The 24,257-nt window shown below is 45.7% G+C and overlaps 1 protein-coding gene across 4 annotated transcripts in view; it reads right to left on the reverse strand.

Moving 5' to 3' along the window:
* The window catches only part of stk32c (serine/threonine kinase 32C), a 462,283-nt gene that overhangs the window by 92,847 nt on the left and 345,179 nt on the right, over nt 1–24,257 (reverse strand). For 3 of the 4 annotated variants that reach the window (XM_085994722.1, XM_085994723.1, XM_085994726.1), the window contains exon 3: nt 13,237–13,388. In XM_085994722.1, the coding sequence (XP_085850848.1) occupies nt 13,237–13,388 (152 nt within the window). Of the gene's footprint in view, nt 1–13,236; nt 13,389–16,925; nt 16,996–24,257 lie in introns of all 4 variants that reach the window. The other variant, XM_085994725.1, reaches the window with a different exon arrangement.

Genomic DNA, 24,257 nt, shown 5'->3' on the forward strand with positions numbered 1-24,257 from the left:
ACTCCATCCACCTGCCTTGGCTCCTAATCCTTTTATACACTTGACTAGCAAAAATCTATCTCAGATTTTAAATTATTAATTGACCTAGCATCTATTGCATTTTGAGAGAGTGCCACACTTCTACCACCCTTTGCGTGAAGAAGTGTTTCCTAACTTCTCTGCTGAATGGCCTAGTTCGAATTTTAAGATTATGTCCCCTTGTGCTGGACTCCCCCACCAGCGGAAAACGTTTCTCACTGTCTACCCTATCAATTCCTTTCAAAATCTTAAAAACCTCAATCACATCACCCCTCAACCTTCTATATTTCAGGGAATACAAGCCGATTTTATGTAATCTCTCCTCATAATCTAACCCTTGGAGCCCTGGTAACATTCTGGTGAATCTGCATTGCACTGCTTCACAGGCCAATATATCCTTCCTAAGGTGCGGTGCCCAGAACTGTGCACAGTACTCCAGATGTGGTCTAATCAGGGCTTTACATAGCTGTAGCAGAACTTCCTCCTCTTTATATTCTAGCCCTCTAGATATAAAGGCTAACATTCCATTAGACTTTTTGCAGAGTGCCGGGCTGGTCGATCGCGGGCAGGAACACACCTCCTGCAGCTGTCAGTGTTTTCGACCAGCGCTGCTGCAGGGGGCGGAAGTCAATTTCGGGTCCGGGGTGCTACTGGGGTGATGACGTCACCATCTCCAGGCAAAGGAGATCAGGGCACAACGCCGTAGCAAAGCTCCCACCGAATATGGCGGGAGTCAAGTCGATGTCAGCGCCGCGCCCGGTCGCGAAGCCATTTGCGCCCCGTTAGTACCCTCCGGGGGTGCTAACGGGAGGTGCAAAGTCACCCAATTTCGCCCCCCATATAGTTGAATGGCCTCCAAGATGATTAGTCATTGTGAGTGAGAGCCAGTCATGTGGTTGCATGGCCAGTCATGTGATGGCTAACTCTGGGTGCATGTGATACTGCTAGTTATATTTACAATTCTCAGAATCTTGAAAGTCATGACATAGAAACAGTAGCAATGATTTATTGGAATTAATTAAAATCATCAGATGTGACCTGCTGTAATACATTTTCCATTAGCTGCTTAATCATTCTCTTGACAGAAACAGAGCAGAACGCTTTTATCACTATGGTTTATCCAAGAATTCATGTTATTAATTAATGTTTTTTGGGTCATCTGTTAACTAAATGCAAGTACCTAATGTACGGAATACTTTAGCTCACTTTTCACTATACATCCAACACATTTTTCCTGGTATTTGAATCAAAATTACTTGGCTCATTTTTCTTCCATTTGAATTTTCATGTGTTGCGTTATAAACTGAACAGTTCCAGAAAGAGAAAATGTTAAAAATAAACAGCAACTGAACAAGTAATATGAATTCAATTCTGATGATGAGGCCTATCCGAATCATGAGCCACCCTTTGCTGTATGCTTCCAACATTTTTGGTATTTATTTCATATTTTCTCCATTTGGGGGTTTTCTTATCTCTGTTTTTCAATTAATAAAAAAGTGAGTGCTTCTAGGTTAGTCATGATTCCTTTATAAAGTTGTCACACCTCCATGAGAGTTTGGCTCCAGATTATCGTCTCTTTTATTCTTCTGCTTATTTTGAAAAACAATATTCTTCTTTCTTAGTTCTAACTGATTTTCAATTATCCGTATTTCATGATTCAGGGCCTGCAATGGAAACTCTAGCAAATTGCATTCCTTGTGAAAATATCAAAGTCTATTGGCATCCTGAAGAGTATTGCACTTCCATTGATGTAGCTGTAATGACACCTTCCTGGGAGGGGGAATCTGTGGTGGAAATGCTGCTGGCACAGATTTAAGCGCGCACAGATGTAACATTTTTAAGAAGATATAGATAGATTTACATTGAAAAATGTAATCAATGCAGAACGTTCTCTGATGGTCTGTCAACTTTTGATTTCCGTTGCTCTCCAGCTTCTTCAATGGGCCAGATTTTCCGACCCCCATGGGTGTGTACGAGGTGTGTACGCACTCGTAGGGGCCTCGCAAGTGCCAGTTTCAGGCATGCAAAGCGCACGCGCTAAAACGCCTCTTGACAGATCCTCCGCCTGCCCTGGAGAAGGGCCTCTGCAGGCAGAGAGTTCCGCTTTCTGCACAACCTCCGCCCGCTGAAAACCCTTAAAAATCTTACGCCTGGTAAAAATAGACATAAGGCCTGCTTTTACCAGCATAAGAGTTTAAAAAAACTCATTTATAATTTAAAAATACTTTTAAAAAAGGTAAGTTTATTTTTAGCCCCGTAAAAAACGTTATCTTTTTCACAAAATTACATTTTTGTTTAAAGTATTTAATTTAATGTAATTTTAAATACTAGATTAAAAAAAATGTACTTAATGTTTAACTGTGTTTTTTAAGTGGTCCCCATTCATACTTTTGACAGATCTGTGCGCACAGACCTGTCAAAAGTGTGAAGGGGGATTCCCTTCTTTGATTGGTTCCCCATGGCCCACGTGATCCCAGGGACACTTGCGAACTGCCTGTGCCCCTGGGATACCTGGGCTTCTGTGCATTTCGTAGTGGAGAGGCCCAGGATTGCAAGCCTCGGGACCTACGGAGCCAGCAGGTAAGTTCGTAGATTTTTTCCGATCGGAGGCATCTGCCCGCAGGAAGCCTCTGATCGGAAAATTCAGCCCATTAATGTATTTTGCTCCCTTATTACTAGTTTATGCCTGTCTGGGCATCCTTCTTATGATCTCTTTTTTTTGTGTTGTCTCTAATATTTAGTATTTCCGTTATATCACAAGTCTGGACTAATGCTTCTTGTTGAATTCCAGCCACTACTGTCCTTTAAAAGTGATCCACAATCAATAGTATACCTCTGAACTGTCTCCAGAGCAGTAAAACCAATGTTGCAGACAAGGGCTTCTGAGGGCATTAAATCTCAGTAAGAGAAGCTCTGTATTGGGCGCATTAAAGTTGAAAATTTACCCATGTGTTTATGTCTAGCCAATGAACATTACAGGCTATTTGGCTGTCGGGGCACGATGGCCGAGTCCAATCCTGTCCTGACCCAAAATCCACGTGTGCATTTCCAGCAGCATTCAGTGCATGCTGATCCTGCGAACACTGTCTGATTTTGGCCCTCCCTTACCTGCTTCCACCTACCACTGAAATGAGCAGGCTCAGCATAGAATGGGGAACAAACCGGCTCCATCTCTGTCTGTTGGGCACAGTGCACCACGAGGGAAAGTTTTCCTCTGATCACCTTTTGTAGCAAAGTTATAATTGTGAGCATAAGTAGCAAACAAAGGAATTCTCTCTACATGGTGAATTTACCCACAGCGGTATTGGGATGAATTAGCTGAATTTTTTGGTATAAAGGTCAACTGGAGTTAGCTTTGGTGGGATTAGTTTTGGATTGCTCCAGCAAACAACTGGCACAGTCATCATTGGCCACATGGCCTCCTTGGGTGCTATAAACGTCTGAGGATCTGTACGTTTATAATTAGAGTAGCTGGTGGTACATTGGGGGGCAAAATTGGGTCACGCCTCCTTTGGGGGCGCTAACTTCGCCGGGGCACTACTTTTAGTGCCTCGAAAAAGTTAGCGCCCCCACCCCCGAAATTCACTGGTAGCGCCCCAAGAGGGAGGCAGGGTGGAAGCGTCCCGTCTCCTTCTTGGGGCACTATGAGTGAATATCGCGGCGCTGTGGCACGTCGCGCTGTGGTACCGCAGGCCTTCCGCCCCTTATTAAAGGGGAGGGGCCTTGCGCAGCATGACCCGGGGCCCAGCGGGGCCACCAGGGATCGGAGTGCCGGCAAAAGAGCCCAGCACTCAAGAGGAGTGCCGGGCTCATGGAGCGCAGCCAGCACTCCGCGAGGGGGGGGCTTCACAGGAGGCTGAGGACGGCAGCAGGTGCTGGCAGACGGCCAGCAACAAAAGTGGCCGCTCGGCACCTCCCCTTTAATTCGCGCCGCCCCGGCCGCAGGTAGGCCCCCCTGACCCTGTCGGACATAGCGTCCGGCGGTAAGTCAGGGGGCGCTACTGAAGATTGTGGCCGGGGCACGAGCGGGGTGTTGTGCACGACGATGATGTCATTGCCGCGGGGCGCCAACGGTTACCGTCGCCGCTAACCTCCCGCTGAATTTCATGGGAGGTGTTAGCGCCGCCGCGCCCGGGTGCAAATCAACCGAATTTTCCCCCCCATGGCTTCCAAACAAAGGTGTGCTCTACAACAGAACTAGCATGACATTTCACTAGCATTCAGCAGATCAGCAGAAGGACTCAACTGGGAATTTGCACTTAAGAAGCCAAATGCTTGCCAGGGAGCAGACTCTAGACAGAGGCAGGGCTTCCCTACCTGTCACAGTCATGAGTAGTTTCCAGCAAATCGTTCAACTTATTTATCATTTTCTTGCCAATTTCATCCCCTTCTTTCCCCTCTTGGTCAACAATTTGCCCACATTCTTCCAGCACCTTTCCTAAGTGGTCAATATTCAAATGTGAGCCTTGACAGTGAGTGTTGGCAGGCTATTTGACTGTAGCAGGCATCAAAGCTGAGCCTGATCCTGTCCTCCCTGGACGTCCTCACGTTCTCTTCCAAGCACGCCTGGCACCGATCACGACTAAGAATCCTGGCCAATCTTTCCCTGTCTAATTCAAGAGATCGGAGGCCATTTAAAGCACCCCGATTGTCACACCGCGAATTCAGCACAGAATAGGGACTGAACTTGCAGACTTCCTGCTTTGTGTGGCTCAGCTACTTGCTGTACAAATTTAATGAGCCACTGGAGGACATCTTGCAATTTATAGTTTATTTTCTTTCTCATTTTGACCAGGAATTATCCATGTTCTGATTCTAATAATCCTATTCAAAGGACAGAGCCATAAACATTGTGGGGGAAACATAGACATAGAAACATAGAAGATAGGAGCAGGAGTAGGCCATTCGGCCCTTCGAGCCTGCTCCGCCATTCAATGCGATCATGGCTGATCATCCAAATTCAGCACCCTCCCACCTGATCCCCGTAACCCCTGCACCGACACATATCCCACCCTATCCCCGTAACCCCACGTATTTAATCCCCCTAACACTAAGGGTCAATTTATCATAGCCAATCAACCTAACCCGCACATCTTTGGACTGTGGGAGGAAACCGGAGCACCCGGAGAAAACCCACGCAAACACGGGGAGAATGTGCAAACTCCACACAGACAGTCACCCGAGGCCGGATTCGAACCCGGGTCCCTGGCGCTGTGAGGCAACAGTGCTAACCAATATGCCACCGGGGAGAAATTTAGTATCGCCCCATTTGGGGCGCAATTATCGGCCGGGCGCAAAGGTTAGCGCCTGGCGCTAATTAGCGCCTCCGACTGCAAACTTGGCTTTTCTCGCCCCTGGAGGTGATTGGAATGCTAAATCAGGCGCTACACACCTGTCTTAAGGCGCAAAGGCCGAGGCGCGAGGCACTACCTCAGAGCGCTGGCGAAGCTCATGTGATGTCAGTCAGCAATGGAACACAGACACAATGGCGCCGGCCAGTTCTTAAAGGGGAGGGTCGATCTTGCTCTCCATCCACATCCTGCTCATTGCAGCCTTGAATCTCGGCCTGGAGAGACCTGTACATCAAATCTGCTGGAAAGAACAATGGAGAGACCCAGGAAAAGAGCTCAGAGTGCAGCCCCCACAGTCTCTTCTAAATCGATACAAGGAAGGGCAAATCAAAGTGAACCTGCAAAGTGCTGCTCAGTACCCAAAACTCCTTCACACAGCGTTGAATCTATCCAGAAGTCTCTCTCTCTCTCAGAATGCGTGGTGCAAAAATGTCACCAACAAAAAAAGGCAGGAAGCGGTCGCCTTTAAATAGCGCTCCCCCAGTCTCTTCCTGACTGCAAAACGCTCCCCTCAACCTGTTATTGCTAGCGGCAGGCGGTAGGACAGGAGGCGCTACCGGGGCTTTGCACACTCGACTGACATCACGATCTGCCAGCGCAGGAGATTGTGGCGGTAGTGTTTAGCGCCGCCGCAAGATGTCTAGTTAATTCCGTGAGCGGCGCAAACATCTCCGCGCCCGGGCGCTAGTTGCTTTGTGCCCCATTAGCGCCCTCTTAAAACGCTAACGGGAGGCACAAACCAACTGAATTTTCCCCCCTGTATGTTTTGGAACCCCAAAACCCGAAGCTGCAGTAATATCAAACTCACTTTTTTATTTTGAGTTTCCTATAAGACTAATTTTTCTAAAACGAATTGCACCATCCATTTTAATTAGAATAGAATACAACTGCATTGTGAAAGAGCTTCTACATAAAAAGGATCTGTAACTGATATTGGATCCTACTTTACTTTTTTACTCTACCAATTTTTTCCCTCCTCTCCTGCCACTGTTGACTGGGCTACAGTTCCACAGGTGAAGGTCGTCCTCCTGTATCTTGCACAACAAGCTATTATTCTCATACGTGAACCCTGACAGTGAGTGTCAGCAGGTTATTCGCCGCAGGGGAATTATAGTTGGTCATGTTTCTCGCAGGAGGACACTGGATAATCATGAGATGCTGAAGCCAATGGTAACACCTCTATTACTGTCTGGCTGAGTTCAGCTGACTCAGTATAGACCTGCGATCAAGGCCGGAATTTTCAGAAGTAAGAAAGGGTGGGTTGGAGGCATGGGGTTGAGAGGGGGGGAAGTGGAAAAAGCGACCCCAACCCGCCCACTGTCACCTTTCACTCAGAAGGGACCAGGGGGAGGGGGGGTGCTGCCAGGAAGCGGATTGGTAATTTAAATATTATAATGAGGCTTGAAGCCTCTACTTTAACCTGCTTTGCAGGTTTTACTGCAGGCGGCCAGGGATACCGGGGCTCGGGATTCCCGGTGGCTACAACGAGGTGGTCTCAGCCTCGGGAAGCAATCCTTGTGGGCCGGGAGGAGCAGGAGCGCTTCATCCGAGCCTCCTAAGCTCCGCCGCCAGCAGCCTGCCTGTTCCCGGGGTCAGGGATCCCCCCCCCACACTGGGGGAATGGACACTCCCCCACGGCTTGGAACCCTCCTCCCACCCCCCCTCCCCTCCCCCCTCCTCCTCCCCTGCCCCCTCCCCTCCCTCCCTCTCCCCTCCCCCTCCCCTCCTCCCCCCGCCCCTCCCCCCTCCCCCTCCTCCTCCTCCCACCCCCCTCCCCTCCCCCTCCTCCTCCCCTCCCCCCTCCTCCTCCCCTCCCCCTCCTCCTCCCCTCCCCCTCCTCCACCTCTCTCCCCCCCCTCCTCCTCCTCTCTCCCCCTTCCCCCCCTCTTCGCCCCCCCCGCCTCCCTCCTCCCTCCTGGTCCGTGTTCCCTGCACGACTGGAAGCTAGCCTGCCAATCCAGCTGACTTCTGGGCAGGGAACCCGTCCTTTGCGTTGCATGCATGCTGTGGAGTTAAACCCGAACTTCCAGGTTTCCCGCCGTCTCCCGGGTCCCTGCACCGTGTGGGTGGGAAATGGGAAAATCCAGCCCCAAATCTCAACCTTCCTGTTCTGTATGGCTCAGCTATCCACTGGTTAAATTCCCAAAACAAACTCTACGGCCAGCGCTGACTTACTCACAACTCCTGAACTACAGGCCGTTCACACATTTTCTGAGAGAGTTTTCAAACAGTATTAACCCTGTCTCTCAGTCATTCCTGGTACTGCTACTGCTTGTGTATCCTGAGGTCCCCAAAATATGTTAATATCTTGATTGGAAGCAGTACAATTGAAACATTTATGCTCTGCACATGCACAGAGCAAATTTTTTAAACTCCTATCCCCACTCTCCCCAGCTTCTGAAAAATGAAAACGTTTTCTCTCTGTCATTACTGGCCAGCCTACCTTAAAACTAAACTGTCCATTGAAAACAGGATAGCTTCTAATACTGAATTATATGATTTTTCTGTGCAATATTAAAACCATTATTCTTTCTTTTTCAAGACACTATATCAAGATAAAGTTCAATTATGACAAATTCTACAATTAATTTGCCAAGAAGTTACATACTTGGATAAAGGCTTCCACATGATGGAACGAGTGAATAGTGTGCTGGAATTAATCATATGGATGAGCTATTATATTCTGTGAAAGGAATAGTTAATTTTCAATCATTTATAGCTGTTTTTAAACATTTGCTTCTGTTGCTTAGGCCCTTCAGCTTAGATGTTTTCTTTGTGATCAGAATGGATATTCTGACTCCCCCAGCATTATATGTACTTTTCTGTATTAAAATGTGAATAACCAGATTGATTCATTTCTAAATGCATCTGTTTCCCATTTCTATTGACAATATTTCCATTGCAATGTCACAAATTATTACAGTCACCACCCAATTACAGAATTTTATAGTGTCACCTCCTACTTGTTCTTATGGGTTTGTCATTTAATGTCTGGATAATTTCTTCCATTTTGTGTTTTACTGTTGCATTAATCTAGACTGCTATGACTTTGTTTTGATTGTCTGAAAATGACCCACAGTAACTGCACTGATAATTGTAAGAATTTAACTCTCAAAATCAACTGAATTACTCAAATTGATCTAGCCAAGTGTCTATAAAGATGCAAATTTACTTCAGCTACAATTTTTAGATTTAATTCAAGCATATCTGCCACTTTCAAATGTCTTGAAGTGTATCTCTTTGTAAAATTATTTCTGGATTATGTAAAACAAATATTTACTTACCTTTCTAGTGATCTTTTGCAATTTTAAACTGTGTTGTGATTATTCAAACTGAAAAATTCAGAAAGATCATTTGTTATAATTCTGTTTTCGGTTTTGCAGTAACTTATGTTGCAGTTGATGTTGATTAAACAGCTCCCTCAATGACCTGGTGGATAAAGGCACCATATGGTGCAGCACTACACCTTATGGGTTAGAAGGTCCTAGGTTTTTGGATATAAATAGGATTGGACTTGGCTCTGATGTCACCCTGCCGGCTGGCACTATTTAGAAATAATGGCCTAGAAATTAGCTATAGCCCCGCCAGCTCGCTGGCGGCCAGAATTTACCGCTGGGCGCGGAGCCACTCGCGCCCAGCCAATATTCAGTTTCAGCGCCCAAAGTCGAGGACGGCCGCTGTTCAAGGGTGTGGCCGCCCCCGCTTGGGGCGCTGAAACTGAATATCGGCGCGCTAGTGGCCGCAGCGCCACCCGCAGCAGAGCGGCAGGCTGCGGTACTGCAGGCCTTCCTCCCTCTCTTAAGGGGGAGGTGCCTGCAGCAGCCGGAGCCCCGATCGCGAGTGCCGGCAAAAGAGCCCGGCACAACAGAGAAGTGCCGGGCTCCCGGAAACCGGCCGGCAATGCCGCGGGGGGGGGGGGGGTGGTGGAGGAGGCCGGGGAAGGAGGTGCGGGCAGGCGGCCGCCGAAAAAGCGGCCGGCCGCACCTCCACCTTAAAGCGCCCCACTAAGACTGCTGTACGGACCCGGTCTCTGAATGTTATTAGCGGCCGCCACGGAAGAGGCGGCCGCCACTGAAGATGGGGGTCGGGCCGGTGTCGGGGCGGTACCAGGGCGCTGCGCACACCGATGACGTCATCGGTGGCGGCGCAGCGCTAACGGCTACCGCCGCAATTAGCACGTCAATGAAGTTCGCCTGAAGTTTGCAGACTGGCGCAGAAGCCCTCTTTGGGCGGTAACTGGGCGCAAAGCCCACTGAATTTCTAGGCCAGTCAGTTTAGTGAAGAGCTGCTGGTTGTAAATGCTAAACTGTATCCCAGCAAGACTCAGTACCTTCAGGAGAGCAGGGACACAATGGAAAAGAGCAAACAACATAAGCAACTGAAATATTTTCTTTTTTTTCTCCCATCTTAGTGTTGCTTTCACAGCTTGTATCAAGAAAAGCTCAATCTTGCGCAGTACACAACCAATAGCTCAGTTTTACAAAAGATTCTTAAACAGTCTTTTGGGTGATGTAATCCTTCCTTTACGATCATCATTAAGTCCCACACAAAAAAAGAGGCTAATTGGTTAATTTTCTCTGACCATACTTCTGATTGCATGGAGTACTCCGGGCATGTTCACACATTACTTATGAACACAATGCTATCACTGAACCACAGCTAGATTGTAAGCTGCTGCACTTATAGCTCACTGGATGTTTGGCATAGTTTAAAAGGAAAGTGAAGAGAGCAAACAATATTTACTCAATACACACAGACACCCTTTAGTAATTAACAGCCATGCTGCCTCTCGGTGACATCATCTGAAGACATGACATCAGGTTCCACATGTATGCTGATGACACCCAGCTCTACCTCACCACCACCTCTCTCGACCTCGCCACTGCCGCTGTTGTCAGACTGCTTGTTCAACATCCAGTACTGGATGAGCCGCAATTTCCTCCAGTTAAACATTGGGAAAACTGAAACCATCGTATTCAGTACCCCACCATCAACACTTTGTTCCCTCGCCACAGATTCCATCTCACATGCTGGCCACTCTCTGAGGTTGAACCAGACTGCTATCAACATTGGTGTCCAATCTGACCCCGAGCTGAGCTTCCGACCCTATGGGGGCAAAATTGGGTGCCTTTGCACCTCCAGTTAGCACCCCCGGGGGGCGCTAATAGGGCGCAAATGGTTTTGCGACCTGGAGCGGCGCTGACATCGACTCCCGCCATATTCGGCAGGAGTTTTGCGGCAGCGCTACAGCGTTGCGCCCTGATCTCCTTCGCCCGGATATCGTGACGTCATCGCCGTGTGCATTGCCCCGGTAGCGCCCCGGACCCGAAATTGACTTCCGTCCCCTGCAGCAGCGCCAGGTGAAAACACCGACAGCTGCAGGAGGCGTGTATCGGTCGGCCGGCCACTTCGGGGGGCGATGATTAAAGGCGAGGTGGCCGAGGTAAGTAAAAAAAAAAAACTTACCTTTCTTGTTCACGTATTTCTCACATGTTCCTGCCCGCGATTGATCAGCCCGGCACTCTGCTTGAGTGCCGGGCCGATCGTGCGGGATCATGGCTGCCTTGGTGCTCCAGGTAGGTACTTTTTAAATTGCAGAGCCTGCGGCGATGGCCCTTCCCTTTAAGGGAGGGAAGGAGCCTTTGAACGTGGCAGCGCTGCACGGCCCAGTGTGCAGCACTGCTGAAGTCTTCGCCATGACTGCTGCCGATTGCTGATTCAGTGCTCCACTTCCTTCTTGGAGCGCAAACGGCGAATTTTTCAAAAGTTTGAAATCATTAGTGCCTGGCGCTAACTTTTCAAACTTTTAAAAATTAGCGCCCCAAACGGGGTGATAGTGAATTTCTCCCCCTATATCCTCTCCATCGCAAAGATCACCTACTTCCACCTCTAACATTGCCCGTCTCCACCCCCGCCTCAGCTTCTCTGTTGCTGAAACCCTCATTCATGCTTCTGTTACCTCCAGACTCGACTATTCCAATGCTCACCTGGCCAGCCTCCCACCTTCCACCCTCCACGAACTTGAGCTCATTCAAAACTCTGCTGCTCGTATCCTAACCCACACTAAGTCCCATTCATCCATCACCCCTGTGCTTGCTGACCTACATTGGTTCCCGGTCCACCAATGCCTCAATTTTAAAATTCTAATCCTCGTGTTCAAATCCCTCCATGGCTTCGCGCCTCCCCATCTCTGTAACCTCCTCTGGCCCTACAACCCTCCAGAACTCTTCCAACTCTGGCCTCTAGTGCAACTCCAGTTTCTTTGCCCCAGCATTGGCGGCCGTGCCTTCTGCCGTCTAGACCCTAAGTCTGAAATTCCCTCCTTAAACCTTTTCCCTTTTCTTTCCTCCTTTAAGATGCTCCTCGAAACCTACCTTTTTGACCAAGCTTTTAATGACATATCCTCATAGCTCCTTCTTTGGCTCAATGTATATTTTTGTCCGATTATGCTCCTGTGCACCATGGGATATTTTACTACGTTAAAGGCGTTATATAAATGCAAGTTGTTGTCAGTGTTAATTAATGTTATCTTTCCACCTACATACTAAGAATGATCAAAGTTGAATACTTTTCACTTGTTATAGAGCTCCCATTAAACTCCCACTTTCTGCTGATTCATGTGTGTCTCTATTTATATGAATTAATAGACAAGTTTTTTCTAGCAAATGTTATAAATATAGAATAAATTATGAGGAGTGGAAGTTTATTAAGGATAGAACCACCAAGTGATAGCAAAGCTTACATCCACAGTCTCAATGGACTCGTGACTTTGGTAGTTTAATTGGTTTATTTAGCTGTGAAGGGCTTTTATTTTACAAATTATACTTCACTTTTACTCAGTTCTCTAGATTTTTTCCCCCTCATTTCTGATAAAGTTCAGTAGGCAGAGACAGGCCAGGAGACAGGATGTCAGAAAAGGTAACTGAGCATTGGACAAGCACCAAGGTGTAGATGGAAATGCTTGAAGGGAAACAGTGCTTGTGTGGGAAGTGATGAAGCCACATTGTTATAGAGGGAAGCTTACAGTAATTCAGAAAGAATAGTGCTGGTGGAAATATAAACCATCACAAATACATCAATAATTCTTCATAGCTGATGGTTTTTCTGATCTATACAGCCTACAAGAAAACAGTTAGAAAAGGTATTCGCCCAGAGCAGAAATTACTTTTGTTATCATATCACAAACTATTCCATCCTTTGTTTTCTAAATCTCAGAAGACAATCCTGGCTACTTATTATGTTGAAATTACTACACCTTGCTACAGAGTACCATAAGGCTTATACTTTCAACCTGAGTCAACCTTACAAGCCTTTACCAAAATCATTGAAGTGAACTATAACTTTTTGTTTTAGAGTGGCAATGATGACTGGGACACTGAAAGATTTGGAGAAGGTATTTTATTTGATATCACTGAAACAGAAAACCTAATTGCAAATCAACCCTCAGCTGGTAGTAGGGTTGGATATGACACCAGATCAAACCCACACAAACTTTGCTGGTCTAATTAGGCTGGTTTTGGCTTTATTAAGTAGGGAACAATATTTTCTTCAATAAAAAGTGCTAACTCTAAAACTGGAAAATAATCTTGGAGCTATGCCAAAGTTCGCCTTCATTACTTATTCTAATGGTATGTTAACAGTTTGCATCAGGGCTTAAGCTCGACGGGCTGGCGCCTGTTGGGTTGACTGACCCGAAAGTCTGAACATTGGCTAACTTGCAAATTCTTTCTTCGCAGATCACCAGGCATGGTATAAAAATAACATCTCACAACTTAGGGCTGTCTTCTTATTCAGAAATAAAGGCATTAACATTTAAACCACGATCACAATATCACGATGCATATTTAATGAAACATTAGATAGTCACCAGAGGTTTACTAAGAAAACATGTTCAATTTCCTGCAGGATCTCCAGTTCCCTGAACACATTTCGGACCTCGTCTCTCTCGATGCATTGTTGTTTATTCATGTACTTCATAGCATACATTTTCTCTGTGTCTCGCTTTTGTACGATGCACACCTGGAAGGGAGAAAAACAAGAAAATGGGTCACCTCTGTAAAGGAAATATGCACTTAAAATATTCTTCAAAAAAAAAACAGTTCCATCTGACAATGTGATAAAACATTTTCTATCTACAGCAGGTTCTGGGTCCTGCATGCCAATGTTAGAGCTAACTTATAATGCCACCGCAGGTAGGTACCCCTGCTGACACTGAATAGACAATTAACAGTTCCGGAAATGTAAAGGATGTTGCTCCCCACTGTTTCAATGCAGGTACTTGGTGACTGAGCTTGTGACTGATGTCAGCTCAGTGTGTTGGAGGCCTGTACCCAGTCTGAAATATCAACTGTCAATGCGCTCCCAACGGGGAGGAAATGTTTTAAGACTACATGGGTGAGATATAGATGGTGGAATTACTCTGCATTGACAATAAGTTCCCATGGATGATTCCTGCCCTTAAAATCTACAATGAATTAGTTTAGCTTTTGACATTTTCATGTCCCATGCTTTAAATCTTCATAGAAATAATGTTTAATAAACAGGAGTCACTCAGACAGGCATGAATTTTGAACCGGTGGTTTACACATCCTATAGGTGGTCTTTGGCTTATGCCGGACACGACAAGACCCTAAGGGGGAAAAATTGGGCATCATCCATTTTGGGGCGCTAATATTGGCCGGGCGCAAAGTGTAGCACCCGGCACTAATTATCGCCTCCGAATGCAAAATTTGCCTCTATCACCCCTGTAGGTGATTTGAGCGCTAAATCAGGTGCTAGACACCTCTCTTAAGGCACAAACGTCGGGGAGCAAGGCGCTACCTCAGAACACTACCGAAGCTCAGGCGATGTCAGTTACCGTGGAAGCCAGACAGACTGGCGCCATCCAGATCTTACAGGGGAGGGGCCATCTTGCTGACCAGCCACACCCTGCTCATTGCAGCCTTGAATCTCGGCCTGGAGAGACCTTTAAAGCAATTGTGTTGGAAACACTAATGGATAGGCCCAGGGAAAGAGCTCGGCGCTCAGGAACCTCAAAAATGGTGCTGAGGGCCAAACCTCCTTAGGACAACGTTAAATCTCTCCAGACATCTCTCTCCCTCTCAACCTGCATGTACCAAAAATTTTGCTGACAAGAAAAGGCAGGAAGCTTCCGCCTTTAAATAGCGCTCCCCCAGCCCCTTCCCGACTTGAAAACGTTCCCCTCCACCTGTCGTTCCTAGCAGCAGGCGCTAAGGCAGGGGACGCGACTCAATATCCGGTCCAGGGCTCTACCGGGGCGTTGCATGCTTGACTGACATCATGATCTGCGGGCGCAGGAGATCGTGGCGGTAGCGTTTAGCGCCGCCGCAAAATGACTGGTCAATTTCGCAAGCGGCGCTAAATTCGCCACACTTGGGTGCTAAGTTCCTAGCACACCATTAGCGCCCCCGGAGGCGCTAACCAACCGAATTTTCCCCCAAGGCTTTTATGTATCACAATATTTTCTTGCCCGAATGTATTGTCCTACAAAGCAGGGAAATAAAGGACAACGAATAAAATGAAAGAAAAAAAAACAGCAACTTGTTAAAAAATAAACTACAATGTTCACTGCCAGGTTAAGAAAGAGGTTGTAAAATTCTGTTTTAGACAGTCAGGATCAATTTTCAACCGAAGGTCTTATTTTAATAATCAGCATCCTATAAAGGCAAGAGCATTGCAGTACTGTAATATGATTGGAGAATGTGAGACGAACGATTAGCAATTGATGGCCTTTGAATTCATAACAAATTGATTAGGAGTCCATTAGGCTCTGGCTGATTGTGATGCTGTTCTAACTATTATTTTCCAGTTTCACATTAATTTTGATTACTAATATCGTAGCAAGCTGTCAGTCTGTCGTATTTATAGTTTGCAGCTAGTGAGTGATCAGTGCAGAGAGATTCGGAATAAGAGCACTGGGTGAATGTTGTACACAATACTCCTGGATTCTGGCCAAATCCCTCAGTCACAGCTGCCTTGGCGTTTAACTGTGGATAGATATTACTGCCTCAGCGATGCACCATGGTGACTGTTAGTGCTTAATTAAAATGCTTAATTAATGGGATACTATTTAAATTTCAGTACTTATAATAAGTTGCTTGAAATTCCAGATTGTGGAAAATTTGAATGCAAAATGTTCAGTCTTTTACTTTTTTATTGTGCGTTTCTGAAAAAATATGAATAATTCTCTATTAATTTTGACAGTAAGGTAGATTTGCATAAACAGGGAATGGGACAAGACTGGTAGAATTGACCTATTTGCACCAATAGCCTGACTCCACTCTAAAATATGTTCACAGAAATTAGCACAAGTAAAATTGTTCATGGTAAAGGCCTTGTTAAAGGTCACGCACGAGAAATTGATGCAGAATTTTGCCAAGAGGAGAGGGGAAGCAAAAACAAAAAAAGTAAGTAATGAACACTAGGTCCGAACATGTGTAAGTCAGCTGAAAGGAATTTTCTGGTACATAGCGCGAGAGAAGCGACCACTGCAAGGTATGTTTTAGCAGAGCGGAGGGTGGCTCAGGAGTACAAAAGACCAGAGGCACAGCCACAAACGTATCACAAACTACCGCAGGCAGCAAAAGTATCAGAAAAGAGTCAGCTGCTGACTGCATGACAGAGGAGCAGATAGTGGCTGGGGCTGAAATGTGCCTCCGAATCCAAGAAGACCTGCAGGGATAGTCAACTGTCTACAGTTAAGGTTGCCACTGCCCTCAATTTTTATGCCATAGGGTCTTCCCAGACACCTATGGAGGATATCACAGGAGTCAGACATGTTGCATGATATCTCCCACATACATCAGCACAGACCAGCAGCAGCAAAGGCAGTTAAAATTTTACCAAATTGGTTGCTTCCCTTCGGTAAAGAGCACATTGACAGTGTGCACACTCTCTATTTTTGCCTCTACCAGTAATCCTAGGATATACCTGAATAAGATCTATTATTCCATCAACATGCAAATGGTATGTGACCCCCACCAGAAAGTAATGCATGTCAAAGAACTATTCCTAGGAATTACCCATAATGTGTTTGTTCTGAGATAATCAATGTGATCCAGGTCTTTGAAGGATGATGGTTGGCTCTTCAAAGCTATAGGCTATGAGGTGTTAACCATGGCTGAAAACAGCTTTGCAAAACCCAGTACTGAAGCAGAGAATAGATATGGCGAGGCACATGACACTCATTGAGCTGATATTTGTGGTTCTAAAACAATGATTCAGATCCATAAACAGTCAGGCAGACTTTAAAAGATGCCTCAGAGATAGTTGGCAAAATCGTGACAATGTGGTTCACGCTGCACAATATCGCCATGGAGAGGCCTTATTGTGGATTTGGCCAAGGAATAGCAGCAAGCCATAGAAGTCCAGGAGGATGATGGCCCACAGGAACCATCAGCAGCACACCAGCCATTGCAGCCATGGAGACCGCTGCATAAGAGTCTCATCTCTCCGTTGTGCCAGTGAGCTATGAAACTACTCATTAATACACTCTACTGGACATATTTACAATCACTGAGCTCCTAGTTGATTTACCTGTTTCATTTTTGCTGAGAACTGAATATGTTCAGTTTGCTTTACTTTTGAAGGACCAACGCTTTCTTTTCTGCATGACAAAATAATGACAAACTATAAAATATATTGCAAATAAAATAATTTTATTCAGTGAATGTAATATTTCAGAGTATGTAGTGTGCAGGCTCAATGTGCACTTTTTGGGTTACCCATTGTGACTCATGGAACTTCTTTGTAAATCTTGAGCATGTATCCTACACCAAAGTTCTCACCTAACAGGTGGGTGCTTGCTCATCAATGGGATTCAGAAGTCCTGTGAGCTGTATGTCCAAATAACCCTGACATACTTGCATCAGTACCAGAGGTCTCCTTCACTGGAGTCATTAGAAGCTCCTTATTTCTGGAAGCTGTACCTACAGCCACTTGTGCAATGTTATGTGCTGCAATAGAACTGCAGCTAACCTGAGCAGGAGCTGACTACATGAAAGAGTTGAGCTGGAGCTTGTGAGTGTGGAATGCTGGACATGCATGAGATCTCTGAATCCCTTCCTCCCAAAGCAAATTCAAGCCAGCTTTAACTGTTTCTTGGAGTTTGGACCCCAAGGCAATCATCGTAGTTACTCCTGCCACAATGTCTGTAGCCTGCATTAATGAATTTGTTACTGCACCTCCCACTTGGTGTTGCTCTCTGTACAATTAGCAGGCTGCCATGCAGATAACTGTCTATAACACCTAGCCAGACCATCTTACACTGCCATGAATAGGGAGGCAATTGAGTGCTCAACAATGTTTATATGTTGTTATATCCTCTGTGGGAAAGCAGGCCTAGTAAGGTGTGTCCCCCAAGGTATCTCATGAGTAGTCAGCAAACCAGGTCCCTGCTCTGCATATACTGGCCCCCTCATCATCCCCACCTCCACTACCCCTTCCTCACCAGTGCTATGTGCTTCCTCATCACTATATTCCTTTCACTGTGTTGTTAACAGAACTATGTGTAGTACATAATGATTAATGCTCTAGTGAATGTTCCTCTGTGGCTGAAAAGAGAGCAGATGGGACATTATAATGGTGATTCCACAATCTGGCACTGTTTGCTGGGAGAATTACATCAAGCAATCACCCCTTATGAGTACATAAGCACACTTATCCATTTGGATATTGCATTGCCAATAGATGAGTTATTAAACACTTTGACACATTGCTGTAACAGGATGGAATTCATAGACTATATGATCAAGGCCACTTGTTTTTGATAGAAAAATGGCTGGAACTACAAGATGCAATCTTCAAAACACTGGTAAAAATTTCAGAATCTCAAAGGATAACAATGGGATTTGACTTATTCAGTAAATAGTAGCCCCATTGCATGTTATAGGCACGAGAACAGGTCTTCCTTTTTCACAGGAAATTAGGTAGAGTCACAAAATACAATCCCTAAAACACAGACTAAAATCCTGAAACCACGAGCATTGAAAACTTACTTTGATTTATTCAGTCACCATGAAGCAGTGGTCCTGTATATATAAATAAATATAGTGCAGACTGGGCAGTTTGGTTCAATCTGCTCAGATCAAAATCTTCCAACAATCTCGCTCCCTGTTAATTCCACAATTCTGATTTCACTTTCAATTAAAAGTTACTCACCTGTCCCACTCCTTGCCTTCCTATTATGTGCATGATTTGCCTTTAAAATAAGAGCAGGGTGGATTATGGCAGGGTGATCTGGCCCGAAGAGATTTCTCCCTGGAATAGATTCTCTTCCCCGTTGTAGCCTATGTAAAGATAGATTACCTACCTGAGCACACACATGAAAATACTGTATTATATGACTCTATTCCCCATCTCTTGCATCCTATAAATCCCTTTATGCTTAATAAAAGGAGAGATGAAGCATCCAATTCATTTTGACCTGAAGCTAAACTGAAACTAACCATTGAAAATTAATGCCCTCTCTGCTAAACTATACTCCTAGAGGGGTTGTGGGATTAGATGGATCGCACTGTGGTGTGCAGAGGATACATATCATTTAAAGAATGAAGGCAACGCTAACATGTGGGGAATCTTTTGTTCTTTTTTATCCCATAACTTGCACACACCATAAGAGCACATCAGAGGTGTACAATTCTATGAAAGAGAAGGCCCCTGCGCAGGAATTATAATATCAACTGTCAGAACTGATCTGCCAAAGGCATTGTTGTGTCGAAGAGTTAAGTGTAGCTATTGTGTGGCAGCCTTGCATATGCTGTCAATTGGAACTCGCTGGAGAAACGCAAATGTGTCATGAAATAAAATAAAACTAGGCTTCAAATCATTGTCCAACAGTTCCTAGAGATAATATAGAATATGTGAGACATGACATGAAATAGTACTAAAAGGCTTAATAGGACAGATTGCTCAAACTTTACCATTTTGTGTTATACCTTCCATTTGTGGATGCCCAGTATGAATTAATCAAGGTAGTTAACAATAGAGACAGGAGACCTTAAGCAAACTGTCTTCATCTTTTAATAATCAGACCATCAACTGGCATCTTCCTAGCTCCAGATGCACTTAACTTCCTAACCAAGTGGGATCTTGCCTCTGTTGACTGCCATGAATTTGAGAATTGCAGCTTGCAAGGCCAATAAGGGCCAAAAACTATATCCTTCACTTTCTCTGTTCTTCTGACGTATTAATGCGACTACGGAAAATGGAGAAAATGTATATAAAAACCTTTCCATTCAGGAAATGGTGAGACTCTACAGCCTCCAAGCTGTAGTGGCTTCTGGCTTTGAGCAGACATATGGGAGCTAACAATTGTTTAGACAGGTAAACATGTCTATATCTGGATGCTTAACTCTTGAAAATGGCCTCATGAGGGCTTTGCTGAAGTGCATCCTATGGAGTCTGAGGGGCCACAGAAGGCTGATAATCAGATGGCGGCTGAAATGCAGCAGGCCCCCACTCTTCTGAAAATAAGAAGTACAATGTACCCCAATGCAGATGGTGAGTGTAAAGGAGGCTGAAAGCCGATGCACCAGCTGATCACTGGCCTCATTATGACTCCTACTTTCATTTAAAATAAGCTGACACTCCACAATGTGGTTGGAGAGTCTAAACAATGATCCAGTAACACAGTGCCCATTTGAAGTGGGTGCGGAGGGAGACCGCATTATATATAACAAACACTAGTACCACTGGCTAGTATCCCCCTAGCACGCCTGCCATTTAAGACCTCTCCATCCAGTGTCCCTCCCCCACTGCTGAACAATCACCCAGCATGGAAAGGAAAGCCGGCATGCTCTTCGCTGACTGCCAGTGCCCGGCAACCCAGCCCTGGCACATCACAAACAATGCATTCGGAGCACCAGGACATTTAGCAAACAAGTTGACCTTGTGTTATCCAGTGAGCTCAGCTCACTACCTTCTTTGGTACATCCTTTTTAACATTTCTATGTCTGAGCAGCGTTTTTACATATATATGTAACAACTACCACTTCTTCATAGCTGTTTTATGCTGCTACAAGTAACATTCTTGTCTTGCCTTAGGGCTTTTACAAGTTGTAAATCTTCTTCCTGATCGCTTTCCAACTCCTCACAGCAGTTGGTCCTGACTTCAGGTTATCTGTTACATTTTCCTTCCAATTTACCCCACCGAGAATGCTTCTGGACTTTATGCCTACCTTCAAATCCTATTTCTCCAATCTACCGTTGACAAGGACCTCCATAGCATGGTCAATGAAACAGACTTTACAGGTTTGTCATTGAGTCATTTCTCAAAAGTGTTAAACACATCACAGCTGGACTCACAAACTATTATTTATTCCAGTTAACTGACTTATTAGCTGTCTAAGAATATTAGAGGATCATGATTACACTTGCTTTTTGATTAGCCAGTTTTAAGTCATTCACACCAACTAAACTGTTGGACAAAGTTGTCCTTAGCAAAATGCATATAGGCACCATTTTGATTCCAGTTTGTTAATATCTATGGAAAAAGGGCAATTGACCATTTTCTCCACAAAAAAGGAAAAAATGGCCCCGAGTGCATGTACGTGAAACAAAATGGCCTCGTCAAAAATGTATCTGCATGTAGCAAAAATGCAGTACTAGTTTTCCCAACTGATTAGTGAATGCCATGATAAAGTAATGTCTAACAGGTATGAGTTGCCACAAGATTCCATGAGCTTCCTACTTCAGTTGCTGCTCTGCCCCGAGCCAGTTGACCTCAAGTAGGGGCCTCAGCCATTCCTGGCCAGGGAGAGGGAAAAAGAAACATAGAAGATAGGAGCAGGATTAGGCCATTCGGCCCCTCGAACCTGCTCCGCCATTCAATGCGATCATGGCTGATCATCCAAATTCAGTACCCTGTCCCTGCTTTCTCCCCATATCCCTTGATCCCTTTAGCCTTAAGAAATATATCCAACTCCTTCTTGAATATATGTTTGAATTGGCCTCTACTGCCTTCTGTGGTAGAGAATTCCACAGGTTCACCACTCTCTGGGTGAAGAAATTCCTCCTCATCTCTGTCCTAAATGTCTTACCCCTTATCCTTAGACTGTGACCCCTGGTTCTGGACTCCCCGACCATCGGGAACATCCTTCCTGCATCTAGTCTGTCTAGTCCTGTTAGGATTTTATAAGTTTCAATGAGATCCCCACTCATTCTTCTAAACTCCAGCGACTACAAGCCCAATCGACCCAATCTCTCCTCATACATCATTCCTGCCATCCCAGGTATCAGCCTGGTGAATCTTTGCTGCACTCCTTCCATGGCAAGAACATCCTTCCTCAGATAAGGCGACCAAAACTGCACACAATACTCAAGATGTGGTCTCACCAAGGCCCTGTACAACTGCAGCAAGACATCCTTGTTCTTGTACTCAAACCCTCTCGCTACAAAGGCCAACATACCATTTGCCTTCTTAACCGCCTGCTGCATCTGCATGCTTACCTTCAGCGACTGGTGCACAAGGACGCCCAGGTCTCGTTGCACTTCCCCTTCTCCCAATCTATTGCCATTCAGATAATAATCTGCCTTCTTGTTTTTGACACCAAAGTGGATAACCTCGCATTTATCCACATTATATTGCATCTGCCATGCTTCTGCCCAATCACCCAACCTGTCCAAATCATACTGGAGTTTCTCGGCATCCTCCTCACAGCACACACGCCCACCCAACTTTGTGTCGTCTGCAAACTTGGAGATATTACATCTAGTTCCCTCGTCCAGATCATTAATATATATTGTGAATAGCTGGGGTCCAAGGACCGATCCCTGCGGTACCCCACTAGTCACTGCCTGCCACTCGGAAAAAGAGCCGTTTATTCCAACTCTTTGCTTTCTGTCTGCCAACCAGTTCTCTATCCAAGTCAATACCTTGCCCCCAAATCCCATGTGCCTTAACTTTACACACTAATCTCTTATGCGGGACCTTATCGAAAGCCACATCCACTGGTTCTCCCTTATCTATTTTACCAGTTACATCCTCAAAAAATTCCAGTAGATTACCAAGCACGATTTACCTTTTGTAAATCCACGTTGACTTTGTCCAATCCGGTCACTGTTTTCCAAGTGCTCTGCTATTACATCTTTTATAATGGACTCTAGCATTTTCCCCACTACCGATGTCAGGCTTACCGGTCTGTAATTCCCCGTTTTCTCTCTACCACCTTTTTTGAACAGTGGGGTAACATTAGCTACCCGCCAATCCATGGGTACTGTTCCAGAGTCTATCGAATTTTGGAAGATGACCAGCAATGCATTCACTATTTCTAGGGCCACTTCCTTAAGTACCCTAGGATGTAGATTATCAGGCCCTGGGGATTTATCGGCCTTCAATCCCGTCAATTTCTCTAACATCATTTCCCTACAAATACTGATTTCTATCAGTTCCTCCCTTTCATTAGACCCTATGTTCCCCGACATCTCTGGGAGGTTATTTGTGTCCTCCTTTGTGAAGACAGAACCAAAGTATGTATTTAATTGGTCCGCCATTTCTTTGTTCCCCATTCTAAATTCCCCTGATTCTGACTGCAAGGGACCTACGCTTGACTTCACCAATCTTTGGTTAGGAGATACATACAAATGCCATTAGCAAAAGCTGAAAAGAAAGCACTGGGTTTAATTATTGAACATTCACTGCTAAAATCCAGTTAATGTGAAGCTGCTCTCAATAGGATTAACAGAGTGAGTTCAAGGAAGAGTGACTAAAATGGTTCTTTGACAACTCTAAAGGATGTAGTGAGATTCACAGGAATTAACTTGCTTTCATTGCAGAAAATAAGATTGAAGAGGGGTTTAAAATATTCTGAAGCATGGATAACATAGATATAAGCAGCTAATGTGTTTTGGACTGTGGTCATAGAACTGGAGAATTTCAGCTCAATGTAAGTTCAAGCAGCACTGGAGAATCAGATCATTTCACCCATCCCACAGAGAATAGTTGATACGTGAATTAGGCATAAAACAGTTAGGGGGAGAAATTGGGTATGTCGCGCCACCTATTAGTGCCTAAAGAGGGCAGTCAGTGGCTGTAGCGCCACTGGCCGCGCCTCCCGCGATATTCAGCGGGGGCGCTAATGGTGGCGTTAGCCTGTTGCGCTGCGCCACCACCGATGACATCATCGGTGTGTGCAGCGCCCCATTAGCGCCCTGATCACGATATTTGGTAGCGAACGCCGCAGTAGCGCCGTTCGCTACCTGCGCCCGGTTTACGGGGCCTTGCTGTGCCGGCAGTGGCGCAAGTTAAGGTGGAGGTGCGGGGCGGCCGCCTTTTTTGGCGGCCGCCTGCCAGCACCTCCGTCCCCGGCCTCCTGACCCCACCCCCACGCGGCATTGCCGGCTGTTTCCCGAGAGCCCGGCACTTCTCCTTGGTGCCGGGCTCTTTTGCCGGCACTCGCAATCAGGGATCACGTTGTTGCAGGCCCCTCCCTCTTAACAATGGGAGGAAGGCCTGCAGTACTGCAGCATGCCGTGCCGCAGCGTGTGGCGCTGCGGCACGTTGCGCTGCGATATTCAGTTTCAGCACCCTAAGAGGGATGTGGAGCGCCTCGAGCCTCGCCCCGCCTCCCTCTAGGGGCGCTGAAACTGAATTTCTGACGTTCGCTAATGCTCTGAACGCTGCGCAAAAATCAGCGCCCAGGCGAACTTGGCGCCATTTTGGCACCTCAACCCAATTTCTCCCCCTTAATGCTTTATCAATTAAATCCTTTAAAAAGGCACTAGATAAATATCTATTTCCGCATGGGATTGAAGTTCACAAGGATAAGCATAGATACAGATGATCAAATACTCCATGGAAAAAATAGTCCATCCACTGCTTCTCCATGGATGTAGACCACAACCTGCAACTGGTCAAAGCTGTGTGAATGG

This window comes from Somniosus microcephalus, chromosome 8, assembly GCF_052327205.1.
Source record: "Somniosus microcephalus isolate GS21.2 chromosome 8, FLI_Smic_1.0, whole genome shotgun sequence".
NCBI lineage: Eukaryota > Metazoa > Chordata > Chondrichthyes > Squaliformes > Somniosidae > Somniosus > Somniosus microcephalus.